At 35.3% G+C, this 20,102-nt stretch overlaps 1 protein-coding gene across 1 annotated transcript in view; it reads right to left on the bottom strand.

Annotated features, from left to right (window-relative positions):
• Positions 1-462: 462 nt before the first annotated feature.
• The window catches only part of RADX (RPA1 related single stranded DNA binding protein, X-linked), a 61,543-nt gene continuing 41,903 nt past the window's right edge, over positions 463-20,102 (bottom strand). The window contains exons 12-14 of the mRNA XM_061178601.1: positions 14,356-14,646; positions 7,741-7,908; positions 463-593 (exon numbers count right to left, since the gene is read on the bottom strand). Of these exons, the coding sequence (XP_061034584.1) occupies positions 463-593; positions 7,741-7,908; positions 14,356-14,646 (590 nt within the window). The remainder of the gene's footprint in view (positions 594-7,740; positions 7,909-14,355; positions 14,647-20,102) is intronic.

Genomic DNA, 20,102 nt, shown 5'->3' with positions numbered 1-20,102 from the left:
CCTTGGTTTTGAGAAATTCAGGTTGACCACTTTAGGAGAATTTAATCCTCAAATCAGCAATTCAAAATTTCCCATTATAGCCGAATAAAAATGGAAGGATGTTAAATGTCCATGAAAAGTTATTCTTAAGTTGGGATGCCTTATGCTGAGGCTTTAGGATAAAAGTATACTTCACAAATAGAACAGTGAACACAAATTATCACAAGTCAAGATAACAGTCATATAGAAAGAAGTAAGATGAATTTTCCTGATACACACAAATTGTTTCAATGACCTTTCCAAAGAATGAATTTAAAATGAAGTGTGTTAGCTCCAAATACAAGATGAACATAAAACCACTTAACTTTAGAGTGTATGTAATATTCTTTCTGAGAAACAGTTACTGAAATTACCAACAAAATGACAGAATATCTTTAAAACAATGCCCTCTTTATAACCTTTAATAATTTCATTTGCCAATTTTTAAGAAGTTTTATCTGGTCTATAAATTTTGTGCAAATAGACTTCTGTTTTATTTTTACCTAAATTACAGATATCCAAGATACCGACGATATGCACTTTATCCAGTTCAGCTGCTGCTTTTATAATATCACCTAAAAGTAAAAAGCAGATGGTAAGTATTGTAAAATAGTTAAATATTTACTTGGATTTAGTATCACATAAGCTGATTTTTTTTCTTTTTTTCCTTTTTATTTATTTATTTATTTATTTATTTATTTATTTATTTATTTATGGCTGTGTTGGGTCTTTGTTTCTGTGCGAGGGCTTTCTCTAGTTGCGGCAAGTGGGGGCCACTCTTCATCACAGTGCGCGGGCCTCTCACTATCGCGGCCTCTCTTGTTGCAGAGCACAGGCTCCAGATGCGCAGGCTCAGCAATTGTGGCTCACGGGCCTAGTCGCTCCGCGGCATGTGGGATCTTCCCAGGCCAGGGCTCGAACCCGTGTCCCCTGCATTGGCAGGCAGATTCTCAACCACTGTGCCACCAGGGAAGCCCCTGATTTTTTCTCTTATAATTAACAGTGTCTCTCATCTTCTCCCTCTTCCCTCCAATTCATCACACACATTCATCAAAGTTATAATATAGTAATTTCTGCCAATAACAGCGAATACATCAAACAGATGCTACCAAAAATGTCAAGATACAGGCTGGTACTCCAAAGCCTTATTTATTTGTTTGTTTATTTATTTATTTAGTGGAGCAAAGTAAATCTACATATTTTCAAGGTCATTTAGGTGCCAAGTAAACAACTTCTTACTACTCTTCAAGGAAATACAAAGATAAATTTTTCTATTCTGAAATTCAATCATCAATTATTTGCAAAATTTACAAGACATAAAGCAAAATAAAAAAAAGAAGCTTCTTTTAAAGTATGTTTCCTTTTAAGTGGCTTTATTAACTAACACTTAGCTTTGGATATTCTTAAGAAGCTTTATCAAGAATGGATCGGGTGAGTGACATTGATGAAAATGGCAGAGTACGGAATTTCAGGGCTCTGTTCCTCCACTAAAGCAACTTATAAGCTGGCAAAAAACTCTCAGATCAACTTTTCCAGAACTCTGGAATCTAGACAAAAACTTAACAACTTGGTGAAAGATTAATGAAGAAAGAAGCTGTTGCACTGTGGTAAGAGTGTGCTGTGGTGTTTTAAATTGCCCGCCTACTCCCCAGATCAGTAGCAGCCATGAAGATGGCAGCTCGTACTCTTGGTGCAGGTCGCTAGCACCAGAGGGAGCTACGCAGACCTTATTCTCAAAGATGTGGTTGTGTATTTTGACCTGTCAGGCAGCTCCCTCAAGGTCAGATGCAAGAGCTTGCTTGTGTTTCACCCAATTTGGAGCATCCCATGACTAGGGTAGCTTTCCCAATGGCTTTTGTTGAAAGCATATAAAGGCAAAAGCATTTGTCAGAGCAGATAGGGCAGGGTATAAAGTTGGGACAAGCAATAGACAGACCAAAAAGCCTGGGGAGGAAGGGGCTGGGGAAAGAGATATGTGGGGGAATATGGGCTTTTAAGAGCTCCTGTGTATTCCAAGGAATCAAGAAGGCCACATGTATGCCCAGTGCTGGATGCATGTTCAGAAAAGGCCTGAGAAAACTCTCATTGTTCACCTCCGGCTGACCATCAGTCTCTGTAGAGCAGGAAGTGAGGGCTAAGACAGAGTCATAAACATCTTGGCTAAGCACTGAAGGAGTGCCACAACACAGAGCCAATCTGCAAAAAGTGAGAAAGTAATGTTTCTCTTTTCTTCTTCTTCTTCTTGGCTAAAATGGTATTTAAGGAATCTCTTTCAAAACACTAACTGACCACTACCAAGCTACTGTATCACAGACTTCAGTGGTTACACATGACAAAGACCTCATTTTAAACATGAGAAAACTAAAACATTTAGAGGTTAAGTAACTTAAGCAAAGTCACAGGATGATTCTAATCCAGACAGTGTGGCATCAAGGCATGGGCTCTTAACCTTTTGTGCTAGAGCTACATCTCTACAAAATTGTGACCAAGGGCCAGTAGTGGATCTAGATTTTGTGGGGCTTGAAAGGTATACTATTTGGGGGCCCTCTTCATGAAAGAAAAAACAAAATACAACAACACACACACACATAAAAAAAAAAAAACCCAGAAGGGCTGTGGAAGGGATTTACACAAGTGAGAGCTCCTCAAACTTAGGCTTCATTAGCTGCACAGGACAGTCACATCTGCTAGGCATGTCACAAAATCTGATGAATGATTTAAAATTGTGCAAGTTCACTAAAGCACAATGAATATAATAACAACTGCTGGTACTATATAATTTTCTTCTTCTTTGAGTGGGATGGACTTTAATCCAGATGCTTTGGAAAGATTTCAAGATCTTCAGATTTGATGCTAACAGCAGAAACCCAAACCTTAATAATTCTAATTGTCATCATATCATTCTACAAATAATGACTTACGTAGTACCTGCAACATAACGTATAAGTAAGCCTTCTGTTTAGGTAACTCTGCCTACTTGTGTAAATGACAACCTCTCTGCGCCTCAATCTGCTCATCTAGTACCTATATCATAGGCTGTTGTGAGGATTAAATGCATGTAAAAGCACTTAGAATGGTAGCTGACACGTAGTAAGCACTTAATTAAATGCCAGCAACCATCATTTTCTACTTAAGAAAACCTAGTATTAAATTACAATGTTATTATTTACATTACAAAGGAATTGTTTTAAAAGGATTACAGATTTTACCTATGAAATGAGCTTCTCTACATGTCAATTTAAAATGTTGGAATTACTAAAATTGTACATTTTTAGGAACATCACATATGCAGAAGGTGAGTGTGACAAAGGCAATGCTGTGTGTTTGCCACTCCATTTCCTCTTCATGGTCACATGGGAGACAAAGTGTCCTGGCCTCCCTTGTAGTTAGCTTGGGATCATGTAAATAAGTTCTGGCAAATGAGAATGTGAGCGGAAATGATGTGGCAGTTTGGGTCCAACAAAATTAAAAGTCAGTGTCTCCTTCATCTCTTTCTTCCTCTGCCTAGACAACCCTAGAAGCCATTTGTTCCCGTTGGAGGTGCAACAGGATGGAAGCATGCTGGATTCCTGAATCACTGCTGGGGAGAAAGCTAATAACTGATTGCATCAGACTTGACTTGAGCAAGAAATAAATTTTTACTGTATTAAGTCACTGAGACTTTGGAATTGCTTTGTACTGCAGCACAGTCTAACCTATCTTGTAATATAGTGTGGTATTCCTGCCTCTGAAAATAATATCGGAAACCCTGATTATCTAGAGAATAATAAAATTATTTCTTACATGTGTTAAAACCTTTCCATATCATGTTATGCTTCTGAAATGTTTATCAATGGAAACAATGCTTTCAAAGAGGTGGGATATATATATGTGTGTATATGTACATATATATATATATATATATCCTTGTACTTCATAGTTAAATATAATACCAATTACAACACCATAACAGTAAGTATTATTCAATAAATGATTTGGGAACTATGGCTAATCCCTTGGAAAAACATTAAGCTGGATCCTTATCTCATTCTCTATACCAAAATAAATTCCAAATGGATTAAAATTTTAAATTATAAAAATGAAGCCATATTATCAAAAGCAAAAAATCCCCCAAACAACCCAATTCAAAAATGGGCAAAGGACTTAAATCGACATTTCTCCAAAGAAGATATGCAAATAGCCAACAAGCTCATGAAAAGATGCTCAATATCATTTGTAGTTAGGGAAATGCAAGTCAGAACCACAATGAGATACTGCTTTAGGATGGCTGTTATCAACAAACAAACAAACAAACAGAAAATAACGTGTTGGCGAGGATGTGGAGAAATTGGGATCCTCAGGCGTTGCTGGTGAAAATGTAAAATGATGCAGCTGCTGTGGAAAATGGTTTGGTTGTTCCTCAAAAAGTTAAATATAGAACTACCATATGACTCAGCAATTCCACTCCTAGGGATATTCTTAAAACAATTGAAAGCAGGGACTTCTTAAACAGGTACTTGAATACCAATACTCACAGCAGAACTATTCATAACAGCCAAGAAATGGAAACAACCCAAATGTCCATCAGCAGATGAATGGATAAACAAAATGTGGTACATACATTCAACAGAATATTATTCAGTCATAAACAGAAATGAAATTCTGATATATATTACAACATGGATGGATCTTGAGGATATTATACTAAGTGAATAAGTCAGACACAAAAGGACAAAACTGCATTGCTTCACTTATATGAGATACCTAGAATAGGCAAATTCATAGGGACGGAAAGTAAAATAAGAGGTTACCAGGAGCTAGGGAGAGGGGGGAATGGGGAGTTATTGTTTAACAGGTATAGAGTTTCTGTTTTCGGATGATGAAAATGTTCTGAAAATGGGTAACGATGATGGTTGCACAACATTGTAAATGTACTTAGTGTAAGTGTACTGAATTGTACAATTAAAAATGGTTAAAGTGGTAAATTTTATGTTATGTATATTTTACCACAGTACAAATTATATATGAGTAAAAAAACAAAGCTATAAAAGTATCAGAAAAACACATAGTGAATTAAAAAAAAATCTTGGACTGAGTGATGCCTTTTTGAGTATGACATAAAACCAGCCGCCATAGAAATGAAAGATTGATATATTTGAGTACATAAAAATAAAATTACTTAAAATATCAAGATTCCCACTGAATAAATGTCAAACTGGTAAAAGTATTGCAACACACAATAAAGGGTAAATTTCTTCAATATGCAAAGAGAACTTACAAATTAATAAGAAAAAGAATGCTCATGGAAAAATGGAAAAAATAAAGCTAGCATAGAAAGTTCATAGAAAGAAAAAATATAAATGGCCAATAAACATAGGAAGATATTCAAGCTTAGAATAATTAAGATATGCAAATGAAGATAATGATATAATACTTTTTTGCCTATCGTCTGCCAAAGATTAACAAGACTGATAACACCTAGTATTTCTAAGGGTGCGAGTAAAGTGGCACTCTTTCTTTTGGTTAAAGTGTAACTTGTTATAACCTTTTTGAAGGACATTTTGACAATATCTACCAAAATTTTAAATGCATATATCTTTTGAGTCAGTGACATCTAAGAATTCATCTTACAGATGGGTAAATGCACAAAGATTATATTATATACATACACACAGATAGATATACTCATTGCAGTACTGTTTGCTAATACCAAAAACATTTGGAAACAATCTAAATGTCCATCATTAGGGGACTGATTAAGTAAATACAGGTATATCTACACAGTGGAATATTTATAGTTACTAAAACGAAAAAGGTAGCTCTCTCTATACTAATATGAAAGTTATTCAAAACACAGTGTTAAAAGGAAAAAGTAGGTTATGAGACCATGTTTACTATAATTCCATTTGTGTGTACTTAAGAGAGAGAGAGAGTGTATGTGTATGCGTGTGTGAGAGACAGAATATACTGTTATATGCAAAAATAATTTCTTAAAGGATTCAAAGAATACTGGTTACCTCCAGAGAGTGGGTGAGTGGGTTGGCAGAAGGGGATAGACCTTCAAAGGCAGGGAGGGGAACTTTCACTTTTACCCTGTGCCTTTTGGTATTGTTTGAATTTTTAAATTGTGAACATGTATAGCTTTTATAATAAAAAAGAAACTAGTTCATAAAAATGTTTAAAAGATGATACCAATGTTATACTATAAACCACTGCATTACATTATTCTGTATATTTTTATCTTTCAGTTTGTAATTATGGAGGGAATAGAAATGTTTTGAATCAGACTGATCTGGGTTTAGATCCTAGCTGTTACCCATGCTGGTGAGTCTCTCTGATTTTCAGTCTAATCATCTATAAATAGGGGATAATAATGTTTACCTTGAAAGTCTCTTGTTAGGATTAGTTGTAACTTATGTAAAATGCCCAGGCACAATGCTTTGCACAGAGCTAAACGGACACTATCATTATGTCATGAAAAATACGGTATTCCATGTTCAAAACGAACCACCTTGCTTTTGATTACATCACTTTTCTCTTCTAGTGATTCTTGCCCTTCATGTCCCAAATACTAACTGCTTTGGCAGAATGGTACCAGGTATTTTCACTTGACCATGTTAGTGACTGCTGGAAGACTACTGGCACTAGCAACTAGTAGATACCTGAGGATTTTGCCTTGATTTTTTATATCAATAATAACATACACATATAGCAGAAGAAACGTGACAGAAGTGGATACTGCATGAAGCAAGAACATGAGTGCACAAACATTTAAAGTACATATTAGGGCCCTAATTATGAAATCCGGGTTACTGTAAGTCTAAGGAGCTGAAATGTAAGAAGTAATACTGCAAGTTAACTAATATACCATCTTTAAAATGGACTGTGGAAAAATAAAAAACCTCATCTCTTACAAAATTAGATACTCAAGTTCAGTTTGCAGTAACCATTACTGCCAAAAGTTACTTCATCATCAGGTACAGCTCATAAGACTTGTTTAAAAACAACACCCACTCAAGGGTTTCATCAGCTTAGAAAGATCCACCACAAAAATCCCAAGATAATAAAGGCTTTCTTTAAAGCTTTTTTAAGTGTAATATTCTTATAAGCTCAGTGAAAATGGCTAGAAACTTTACCACATGCTTAGGAAACAGAAATGACAACAGAAAGTGAATAGGATAATTATAATTGGACACATAATTTTACTGGTATATAGAAATGATTTAAAGTTCAGGATATTATGTAGTAGCCTAAACAATTAGTCGGTTGAAGGGTTTCACTACTGGGATTACATACACTCCTAGCAGTCCTGAAGAAATTTATTGCATAGCACTTGAATAACTGAACATTTATAATAGAAAACAATTGTACTGTACTATACTATGGAGGTATTGAGATTTCAGGCAAATATAAGGTGAAAGGCCTGAATTAAAAGGAGAGAAGAGTAGAAGTTGCACTGCTCCATGTGCATACCACTTAGGTCTAATGAATACTTACATTTAAAAAGGTATTATAAGAGAACATTCTTAATGCCTGCCTGGAATAGAAACCATTAATCTATCCAATTTTATTTAAAAAAATATTCTCATTTATAAGTCTTTGGGTACTTTTACCTAATAACTCTTTAAACTATACCAAATGTTAAGGCTAGAACTATTTATACAATAACATCTTAAGGTTAGGACTGTTTGCAATATTAATTAATTTTATTTTCTGAGTGAAAAGATCCTGAGATTGTCTTACCTGTAAGTGCTCTTGGACCTTGCAATTTGTCATTGCCAGTTAATTCCTGTGGAAACACACAGCTGTAATTCATGCAGGTTAATAATGTGCCTATTTGAGATGTTCGGACATCTTCCGGAGAATACTCGGGGAGGAATGCAACACTGATTGCTATCTCATGATTCAGACCTGTTAAAGAAAAATCACACTTTATTAAAAGTGCAGTGGGTTAGTACATGGTGCTAACGTGGCCAGATTTGCTGGTTTGATCCGCACATGTGCCAAATAGCTTCAAAACTGTAAAAAAAAAAAAAACTTTCAAAACTAGGAACTAAACCCTTTCCTGTGCAAACATTTATGAATACATGCTATTGGTTGAAAGAGGAGACACTTCGGAGCAATCTATCTCCACCGCTGGAAATAACAATCCCAAATCTTTTAATATTGACAGAAGGCTTAAATTTCAATATCCAGAGGATAGCCTGGTCACATAAATGAAGACATGTAGGGTGTTTTCTTCATCATTCATGGCAGGTGCCATTACAGGATAGGAGAATTCAGAGGTAACTACTGGTTCACTTACTGCCATTTGGACTTCAGGCTATAAGACTCAAGCAAGGCCAGGGATGGTAGTAACAAGGTTCCATTTGTCCTCAAATATACAAGAAAAACTTTAATCACTCACCATTAGGGCTAGAAAAGGTTGCAGTATGGGGAAACAACCAACATGAATCCTGACCTGTGTCTGTTATCTCTTTATGAGGGTCAATGTCAACTAGGGTGGATAAAAAAAGACTTCCTAGAGGCAAGGGTTTGAGCTGGGTATTAAAGGATGAGTAACATTTAAATAGACAGAGAGAAGGGTATTTCAGGCAGGACAGGGAGAAGCCAAAAGTAAAGACCAGAGTTAAGGAGACCATCTTGGCTGGAGCAAGGGTAAACGCACAGAGCACATCTTGAAAACTCTGAATTCCACCCAGTCACCCAAACCAGAAACCTAGAAGTTATCCTTAACTCCTCCCTTTCATTCTTCCCTGATATTTTAGTCAGCAAGCCCCGTAGATTCTGTATCTCTCCTATTCAGCCCTATAGCAATGCTGAAGTATGGAGTAGGAGCAAATGATAAGTAAACAAGTCCTTCCAGCTAAGCTGTAAACTGATCCAGAAATGCAAGTCCGTTCTTTGTTTTTTATGGGCAAATGACACTAAGTTCCATAGCTTTAACTTAACAAACAACTAAGGGCTACTTAAAGCTTTTTAAGGATTACTAAAATCTGCTATTCATAAACTAAAATAGTCATGCCATCTAGAATTTACTGTGGATTCCAATTCAGTATTATAAGTATAGCTACCTCAGAACTCTTAGCAATGCTGCAAAACTCATGTCAATGCACACGATGGCATCCCATTTCCTTGATTCTAATACCAAATCTAACTCTAAGACATACCATCAATTTAGTAACAGTTTTTTAATGAAAAAGGAAACACTGCATTAATGTACCCATTGACCATAAGATGCATTCCAACTTGCAAATGTAAAAAAAAAAAAGTATGCTTTAGAATTGAGAAAATATCAGAAGTTGGAAATCCTGATATTTTCAGGAAGATAGTAGCTTCATTATCAGTGTGTCACTGATACTATTATGAGTTGCTTTCTAAATTACAGAATGCTGTGAGTTTAGCTTCAACATTATTGGTAAAATTCATCATGAGTTGTTTGGTTAAAACTAGAGTTCAGAGTGCAAATGTATAAGTAAACATGCCTAGGGCCTCTGTACTTGATGTTCCTGTACATAGAATGTTCTTTCCCCAGATAAACACACGGCTTGCTCCTTCACCTCCATCAGGTGTCTGGTGAAATGTTATTTTCTCAGGGAGACCTCCCTTGACAACTCTATTTAAAATTTAGCCCCTTCCTACAACAGCACTCTCCAACCCTTTTCTTCTAGCACTTATCACCATCTCATTTTACCACAGGCTCTGTTATCTGTTGCATTAACGCACGTAACCTCAGCCCCCAGAACAGTGCTGGGCATGCCTTAGGTACTCAGTAAATATTTGTTAAATTGAGCAAAAGAATGTATATGTGTGTATTTTTAACCTATAATTTTCAAATATTAGACTTCAGGACATTTGTGCATTGTGTTCAAATATGAATTCATCCATATTCCCAACAGCAAAAGAGATGAACACAAACATCCTCCCCACAATGTACATGTATAATGCACTTCAATGGTGACTTACTGTTTATGTGTTACTTAAATAACTTACAACATACTAACTAGGTAAACGTGGACTATATATGTGGACTATATATGTGGACTATATTAAAAATTAGAGGAAGATATAAAATCAAACAAGCTCATATTCCTCTTTTGTAAAGTGTATTGTATGCAATTTATATACCTTCCTCTCAAATTCTTTGTTATCACTGAATTTCTTTTCCAATGAAAAGTGTGTGTGTTTGTGTGTGCGTGTTGCGGAGGAGGGCAATTTGTAATCCCAGCACCTAGCTAAGGGTACTTGGCATATACCATATTTCATGGAATCTAAGATACCATTGATTTTTAAGATGATCATTATTTTATATACCACTAAGAAAGAAAAATGCTACCAACTAAACAAAGGCATGACATCGACTGTAAGATCCGTATCAATTTTCAAAGATGTTAAAATATGGGGAAAAAAGTGTGTCTTACACTGATGAAATCTGATAGTAGCTACTTAAGGTTTAAGGATTAAATTACTTTTATTATGCAATGGAATAAGGGACAGAATTAAGGGGTGGCAACAGTAACCAGCTCTGGAACCCATATAATCCAGTGTGCTGCTCCATTCAAGATACAAGAATGGGAAGCACGCCAGTGGGATAGAATATCCTAAGGATATAGCCAGTTAGGGAACCAAGAGTGAGGGAACCCAGTGCTATTCAGTTAATGGTTCAAGTAGTCTTCAGTACGGAAGGAGGCATACCTCAGGGGTACAAATAATTGGTCCTGAGCTTGCAGGCCAGTACCAAGGAGGGCAGGAATTATGTTGGCCTGCTTGGTTGCTTTAATAGGAGAAAAAAAGCAAGGTAAGTAAAGCCTTATGATTTCCATGTAACTATAGCATATTACATTACTTTGATGTTACAATTAATGCTATTAAAAATTTTAAATTATCATTTAAATGCATTTTGCAGAAAAGGAAAAGAACAAACCATATAAAAAATTTTTGACAAAAAATCTTTTGACAAAAAGTCTAGAAAATACTGTCTTGACAGCTCTCCTTAAATTATACCTATTGTTACTGGGGTTTGTATCTCTTGATTTCCAAGAGATAAACAGATGGCTTTCAGAGGTTTACTAAAGACTGGCTGAATATTTTCCTTATTGTCTAAGTCAAATGCAAATTGAAGAGGGAACTCTTAAGCTTTAACTGACTCATAGCATTTCATGGGTAACTAAATTAGTGTTGGCAGAGTCAATGATATACTAATACCATCTATGAGTCCAATAAAGCTTTTGAAAAATACCTTCTTATATTTAAAGTGAGAAATAATTCTTAAAATTGACCAATAGATTAAAAATTTTGTACCTGGGCTAAAGGCATTGAAAATTTAGTCTGTTACTCCATCCCAGTATCTTCTCTTTGAAGTGTGTTATTACATAACAGGCAATGGGCTGAGATTTTAGCACTTATTAATACTATCTACTTATTTGAGTCAAGTGAGATGGCATAGCAAGAATTTTAACATGAGAATTGGTACTTCTGAGATGGGTTTCTGATATTGCCACAGTACCCAGTTGGTTGCTGGGAGCCATTAGAATTGTGGGAGGTAAGATTACAAACTCCGTTCAATATTTTCAATAATGATTCACCCTAGACCAGTCAGAGCTAATGACCAAGTAACAGGGTTATGGTCTGAATAACCTTTCTGGTTCCCAGAATAAGACACTTCAAAATTACTGGGTCCTCCAGAGATCAGCAAGATACAGCAGAGGGACAATAAACCACTAGAAGGTAGTATCAGTGTAGGCTGGACAAACTTCACGTTGGAAGAACTTTAAAAATCATACAGACTTATCTGCCTTGATTGATTTAATCAGTTTTATTTAAAAACAGGACTCTAGAAGAGGGGTTAGCAAACTATGAGTTGGTGGGGGGAAGGGTCAAATATAGCCTCTACCTGGTTTTGTACAACCCATGAGCTAGGAAACTTTTTTTCATTTTAAATGGTTGAAAAAAAATCTAAAGAAGAATATTTTGTGATGTGTGAAAATTACATGCAACTCAGATTTAAGGGTCTAAAAATAAAGTTTTATTCAAACATAGCCATGCACATTCATTTACACATTGTCTATGGCTGCTTTCACACTAAAATAGCAGAGCAATGAGATATCACCTCACACCTGTCAGGATGGCTATCATCAAAAAGAACACAAATAACAAATGTCGGCAAGAATGTGGAGAAAAGGGAACCCTTGCATACTGATGGTGGGAATGTAAATTGGTGCAGCCACTGTGGAAAACATTATGGCAGTTTCTCAAAAAAGTAAAAATAGAACTACTGGATGACCCAGCAATTCTACTTCTGGCTACATACCTGAAAAAAACAAAAACACTAATTTGAAAAGATACATGCACCCCAATGTTCATAGCACCATTATTTATAATTGCCAAGATGTGGAAGCAACATAAGTGACCATCAACAGATGAATGGATAAAGAAGATGTGGTATACGTGTACAATGGGATACTACTCAGCCATAAAAAAGAATGAAATTTTGCCATTTGCAGCAACATGGATGGACTTGGAGGGCATTATGCTAAGTGAAATAAGTCAGATAGAGAAAGACAAATACTATATGATATCACTTACATGTGGAATCTAAAGAAATACAACAAACTAGTGAGTATAACAAAAAAGAAGCAGACTCACAGATATAGAGAACAAGTTAGTTGTTATCAGCGGGGAGAGGGAAGGGGGAGGGACAGTATAGGGGTACGGGATTAAGACATGATTTTTAATCATGGCCTGGCTTTTACCTTGCTAGGGGGTTACGACTAGAAGATATCCAGGCTTCTTTTACCTTTAAAATTAAGTACCTCATCAGGAACAATCCTTTTTCTCCCTTCCTGCCAGAAAGCTCACAGAAAATTACTACCGAATGGTAATAATTTGTTATTTACAGGCACCTAGTAATACCTACTTTTTCTGTATCCTTTTAAATGCTCTGTTTTGTTTTATCCATACATGGCATATTTTTCACTGTCTTTTATCCCTGTAAATCCACTTATGTCCTTGAAAAATGGTAGGATATAAAACAGCCCAATTCTAACATGGATTACAGCTGGTTGGGCAGAATGACAAATTTGCCTTCTTTATATCTGATTCTTGCTTTTAGGTGATGCATAGTAAAGCTACAAAGGTTCACAATACTTATAAGACAGCTGAGATGTTTAGAGGATCAGTGATGTTGAAAAGAAGAGAAGTATTCAATTTCTGTGATTCCAGATGAACTCATGGTTCTCATGGTTACTTTTTGTGATGTACGAAAAATCTCCGCTATAATTTTTGTTTCCTAGATATAAAACTAACATTTATAAGTTACCCAAAGATACCAAGCAATGCAGTCTAGGAAAAAGAAGCATTTGAAACTTAGGTCTGAGAAGGTCTAACAGAGTCAGTGGGAATTTATACTTTTCATAGATTATATACATATACACAATCACATGTATGTACATATTTATGTGTGAGGAGGTAGGGAAGAAGGAGTGGGAGAGAGTAAAGGGGAAACAGGAATCTTGATAACCACAACTACTGAGCCTGCACTCTAGAGCCTGTGAGCCACAACTACTGAGCCCGTGGGCCACAACTACTGAAGCCCGCGTGCCCTAGAGCCCGTGCTCCACAACAAGAGAAGCCACTACAATGAGAAGCCTGCGCACTGCAGGGAAGAGTAGCCCCCACTCGCCGCGATTAGAGAAAGCCCGCGTGCAGCAACAAAGACCCAACGCAGCCAAAATAAATAAATAAATAAACATAAGTTTAAAAATGTGTTGACTTTAAATTTTTATAAGTTCTATAGCTACTTGTCAGTTTAGAACAACCTGAGAAAATCAGTTTATTGTCCCTTGTCAGACAAGATAGTTTTTTGAATAGCTTCCTTCTGTTCAACCTAAGTTACCTGAGCATTTTATTTTCTTCACAGGCTAAACAGATGTCTGTTCATAGGATTTTCTCTCAATTAGTATGCCTTTCTCTTTAACCTACATTTTACCCTTCAGTGGTTCAGATGCACTGAGAAAGAAGCAGAGAATATGAGCAAGAAAATGGTGGCTAAAGGAGAAGAGAATCAGTTTTAGAGGTAGTAGGAGAGTCAGAGCTAAGGAAAGTTCCCTTGGTTCCCATTCTTCTCTCCCCAGTACTTTCCAAGGACTTGCCAATATTTAAAAGCCCACAATTAAAGCTTAATGTATTCCAGAATTAGTGCTCCATTCCTTTGGTTTGAGCCAAACAGGAGTTCTCCTTGGGCTTAACTTTTTTGGTGGTGGGGAGGTGGAGCGCTTAATTTTTTAAAGCAAAATAGTATCATCTATATTTAAATTATGTCAAATTAACAATATTCAAAGAGAAGAACAGGTGACTTACCTAAGATGGTTACTTCAAAATGTCCAAGGACTAGGGCACTCTTAAACTCATAAAGTTTTGGGGGCCTTCCTTCTTGTGGTATGTATTTTGCAGGCTGAGAATTATACTGCTCAGTAAGAAAATTTCTGTGTTCTAAAACAAATCTCCGTGGAATACTTTCAGGATAAATACAGCTGTATCGTAGGTGATCTATTAAGCCGAACTTTTTCTCTCTCCACATCTGACTTTCCCATTTATCACTTATAGTTTTTCTGGCTTTCCCTTTGCTACCAGTGCTTGTGCTTTCTCGACCTGTTAAAGAAGCGAGATGAACATAATTGAGACCTATAAACTAACCAAATCAGGTAAATCACTACAAAAAAAGCACAGATTAATGAGAAATAGCTTAATTAACTTTAAAAATCAACCACCTACAAAATGTAAACTGAATGTCCAAAAGGTAACTCTTATTAAAGTGAGGAAAGAACTAGAATTCACCTTCAAAATAAACTTTTACTCTAAAATATTAAAAAGTAATATTGTTTTTTCTGTTGCTGGAATTAACGAGATTTGTAATTATCTTCTTTATACTTTTTCTATATTTCCTAAATGCTCTTAAATAAACAAACATTCCTTTTATATTCAGTGACAAATTCAAGTTAAGTAAAATTCATGAGAATAATAACCTTTAGAGATTGGACCACCACTCACTATTGGTGGAATTTAAGCTTAAAATAAAATTTTGTTAATCTTTGCTAAAAGTATCCTGAACACACACAAAATACAGACTATTTTTTGGATATAACTCTCTTTCAAAAGGACCATTGATATGATATTCCTTTCAGATATAAATAACATATGGAAAACAAAGAGGGAACTAAATTGAAATGAAAGACCACTTCAACTCTTAATTGTTCTCTATCATCAAGTCAGTTTATCATTTATGTACAATTTATCTAACATATTTAGTTTCTAAGGCAGAATATAATTTCCCTCTTACACATTATGACATTTATCCATTCATTCAATTCACTCAGCAAATAATTATTGAGCACCTATTATGTACCAAATACTGCACTAAGGAATTTGGTAAAATAATATTTTAATTGAATAATACACCCTGGGAACTGAAGACATAGAGAAGAATCAGAAAAAAAATAGATGTTGGAACTTCTTACACTGTCAGTTCTGCTAGCTAAGGCAAGCTGACAGCAACTCTGTTCCAGAGTTTAGCAAGGTTGCTGAATTGCTTCCTTGTAGGCTGCCTATGCCTTGGCATTTATTATTTTCCTAGCATAAAAAACCTTGCTGAGACAGAAGGGTGTTTCAACAGCAACGTTTCAGTGTGGTTAATATATCACTTCTGTTTTTGAACTTTATCCCATATCCCCAGACTACTTTCTTGGTTTCTTAAACCTAGACAGAGACTGAAAATTTATTACGAGGTAAAATACTACATTGAATTTTTAGAGAAGATGAAGAGGTGAACTTCTTACCAGGTATTCAAAACACTGTGATATTACAAGAGTGTTTTTTTTAAACTTAAAATTTAGTTGATGAACACACTTAACTTCCTATAATAACGCTTGATAACAAACGAAAAGGATAAAAAATTTAATCACACATGAAAAGGAAAGGAATCAATAAAAGCCAAGAGAAAAACTCAAAGTTAATAGGAGTAAAGTGAGGATTGGGCAATGATTTATCCTTTTTATCTTCTAGAAATGAATTTCCCTTACCCAAACTAATAAAAGTACATAATTAGATTAGCAATAAGTAGCTATGACAACCCAAGTTATAGTGAGAATTCCTGACTGATTTGTTCTAAAATAATGCATGCAAAGAACAAGTTATGGGCCATTCCAATCTTTAAAAATTAAGTAATTACATCCATTGCATAGGAAAAAAAAATCCTATGATTGACACTGTCAGGAATAAGTCAGAATATTTTCTATGCCTGTTTTCTTATTTGAGTGTTAAGAACTGGCAAGGTTTAATGTTTATATGAAAAGTTCTTCTGAAAAACTCATGCATTGTTTTTTAATTTAGTAACTTGGGACTGTAATTAACTATCCCAATTATATGTTCATAATTAATACAAATGGGTATGAAATCAGTACAAGAGATATTGGCAGTCACTGGTTGTGAATAGCAAGATTTCAAAGGCAATAATTAGAAAAGAGACAAAATACATCTAGAGCTCAGGTTTTTCTAAAAATAAGATGGAAAATTATACACTAGAATTCTTTTATTTTTAGCTTGAATATTACTAAAATTACCAAATGAAAAACATTATTGTTTAGGCCTAATGCATAACTAAGATACAGGTTAATTACCTAGCAAAATTATATTTTTGTATATACCTAATTATATATCAGAATTATAGTGATCACCGTTATTTTAATGATTCATTTTACCCTTATTTCTGGTGAGAACGGATTTATGTTTTAATGAGGAAAAATTTCAGAAGACCACATTTAGGTTGTGAGGTGAAAAAGGACATGGTATAAATGTATGTGTATAGGCATAGTGATTTTGCTTCTTCACAAAATCTACTCTAAGCATTTCATTATGTGGATAAGAGTGATAGGTAGGGGTGTATGGAGGCATGGGGGTGGGAGAGGAGCTATTTCCTTTGCCTCTTTCCCCCTTGCCTTCACTGACCCCATGCTGGTGCAAGATCTACAAGGCTAGAAAAAAACAGAGTATTTCAATCAGTGATCAGGTCTATGCTTGGTAGCAAGTATATAATAGACTTTTTAAAGAATTGTGTAAGTCAGAGGCTACCTATAATGTCTTATGATCTCAGTATTACTGTTATTGTTTATTGTGAACTTTTCAATGTATGTCTTACTTACTTATCTAAGTTACCAGATACAAACGATAAGATGTTAAACTTTGTAGTCTTCAAAATAACTAGCACAATCAAACCACATACACAAATTAGCTATATATTCACAAAATGAGTGGCTTTTGAATTTACAGACACAGTAATTTCCAAAGCTATCATGAAACATATCTGGAAATACATCAGTAACCATGTTAACACATATAGATCTAATTCATTCATTAAAACTGCAGTACAATAAACAAATGGGACTATATCAAACTAAAAAACTTCTGCATGGCAAAGGAAACCATCAACAGAATGAAAAGGCAACCTACAGAATGTGAGAAAATGATTGCAAATCACATATCTGATAAGGGGTTAATATCCAAATATATAAAGAACTCATTCAACTCGATAACAAACAAACAAACAAATAAACAATGTGATTAAAAAGGGGGCAGAGGATCTGAATAGACATATTTCCAAAGAAGACATACAGATGGCCAACAAGTACATAAAAAAGATGTTCAACATCACTATTAGGGAAATGCAAACCAAAACCACGAGATATCATCTCACACCTGTTAAAATGGCTATTATCAAAAAGACAAGAAATAACAAGTGTTGGTGAGGATGTGGCAAAAAGCGAACCCTCATACACTGTTGGTGGGAACGTAAATTGGTGCAACCACTACGGAGAACAGTATGGAGGTTCCTCAAAAAAGTAAAAATAGAACAACAATATGATCCAGCAATTCCACTACTGGGTATTTATCCAAAGAAATAAAAAACACTAACTCAAAAAGATATATACACCCCCCTTTGGGGCGGGGTGGTGCTGTGATGAATTGGGAGATTGGGATTGACATATATACACTAATATGTATAAAATGGATAACTAATAAGAACCTGCTGTATAAAAAAATAAATACAATAAACATAATGGTTAAAAAAATAACATTAAAAAAAAAAGATATATACACCCCCCCCCCGTCCACTGTAGTGTTATTTACAATAGCCAAGACCTGAAAACAACCTAAGTGCCCATCAATGAAAGAATGGATAAAGAACAGGTGGTGTATATACAATGGAATATTATTCAGCCATGAAAAGAATGAAATCTTGACATGGATGAAACTTGAGGACATTATGCTAAGTTAAATAAGTCAGACAGAGAAAGACAAATATTGTATGATCTCACTTACATGTGGAATAAAAAAAAAGACAGACCCTCCCCCCCAAAAAAACAAGCTCATAGATACAGAGAACAGATTGGTGGTTGCCAGAGGTAGAGGTTTGGGAGGGGGTGGGTGAAGTGGGTCAAAAGGTATAAATTTCCAGTTATAAAATAAGTCATGGAGATGTAATGTACAGCATGGTGACTATAGTTAATATCATATTGCATATTTGAAACTTACTAAGAGAGTAGATCTTAAAAGTTTTCATCACAAGAATAAAATTTTTTGTAACTATGTATGGTGACGAATGTTAACTAGACTTCTTGTGGGAATCATTTTGCTATATATACAAATATCAAATCATTATGTTGCACACGTGAAATTAATATAATGTTACGTGCTAATTATACCTCAATTAAAAAAAGAAAAAAATAATGAACGTGAAAGAGTTTTCCTATTTTAAACAATGCTCCAATACTCATCTTAGAACATGTCTCCCAGTGTGCCCAACATATAGGTCACAAGGTGTAACATTTTCAATAAATTAGGTCTTGTCAAATTGCTCTCAAAGTAGTTGTACATTTATCTAAGAAAGGGGGGGCGTGACTCTTTCTCTCTCTCTGATATACACACATACCTTCTTATATTATAAAACAAACAATGCAAAGACATACCACAGAATGAATTAAAAAGTTACCTATAATGGGGGAGAAGGAAGAGGATGCAGGGAACAGGGGTAGAAGCTAAACTTCTTTAAATATAAATTTATACAACAACAGTTGAATACACATTCTTTTCAAAAATACACGAAATAGGTCCAGGATGGACCATATGTTAGGCCACAAAATAAGCCTCAATAAATTTAAAAAGAATCACATAATACAAAGTATCTTTTCTGACCACAATGGAATGAAGCTAGAAATTAATAATAGAAGGAAAACTAGAGAATTCACAAATATGTGGAAATTAAACAACACACTCTTAAGCAACTAATGGGTCAAATAAGAAGTCACAAGGGAAATTATAAAATACCTTGAGATGAGCAAAAATGAAAATACAACATAAAAACTTATAAGATGCAGTGAAAGTGGTGATCTGAGGGAAATTTACAGCAGAAATACTGATATTAAAAAAAAGAACTATGGAGAACAGTATGGAGGTTCCTTAAAAAACTAAAAATAGAACTACCATACGACCCAGCAATCCCACTACTGGGCATATACCCTGAGAAAACCATAATTCAAAAAGAGTCATGTACCAAAATGTTCATTGCAGCTCTATTTACAATAGCCAGGACATGGAAGCAACCTAAGTGTCCATCGACAGATGAATGGATAAAGAAGATGTGGCACATATATACAATGGAATATTACTCAGCCATAAAAAGAAACGAAATTGAGTTATTTGTAGTGAGGTGGATGGACCTAGAGACTGTCATACAGAGTGAAGTAAGTCAGAAAGAGAAAAATAAATACCATATGCTAACACATATATATGGAATCTAAAAAAAATGGTCATGAAGAACCTAGGGGCAAGACGGGAATAAAGACGCAGACCTACTAGAGAATGGACTTGAGGATACGGGGAGGGGGAAGGGTAAGCTGGGACAAAGTGAGAGAGCGGCATGGACATATATACACTACCAAACGTAAAATAGATAGCTAGTGGGAAGCAGCCGCATAGCACAGGGAGATCAGCTCGGTGCTTTGTGACCACCTAGAGGGGTGGGATAGGGAGGGTGGGAGGGAGGGAGACACAAG

This window comes from Eubalaena glacialis, chromosome X (assembly GCF_028564815.1).
Source record: "Eubalaena glacialis isolate mEubGla1 chromosome X, mEubGla1.1.hap2.+ XY, whole genome shotgun sequence".
Classification (NCBI taxonomy): Eukaryota; Metazoa; Chordata; class Mammalia; order Artiodactyla; family Balaenidae; genus Eubalaena; species Eubalaena glacialis.
Note: the sequence above shows the minus strand (reverse complement) of the source record. Positions and strands in the feature narration are given on the sequence as shown.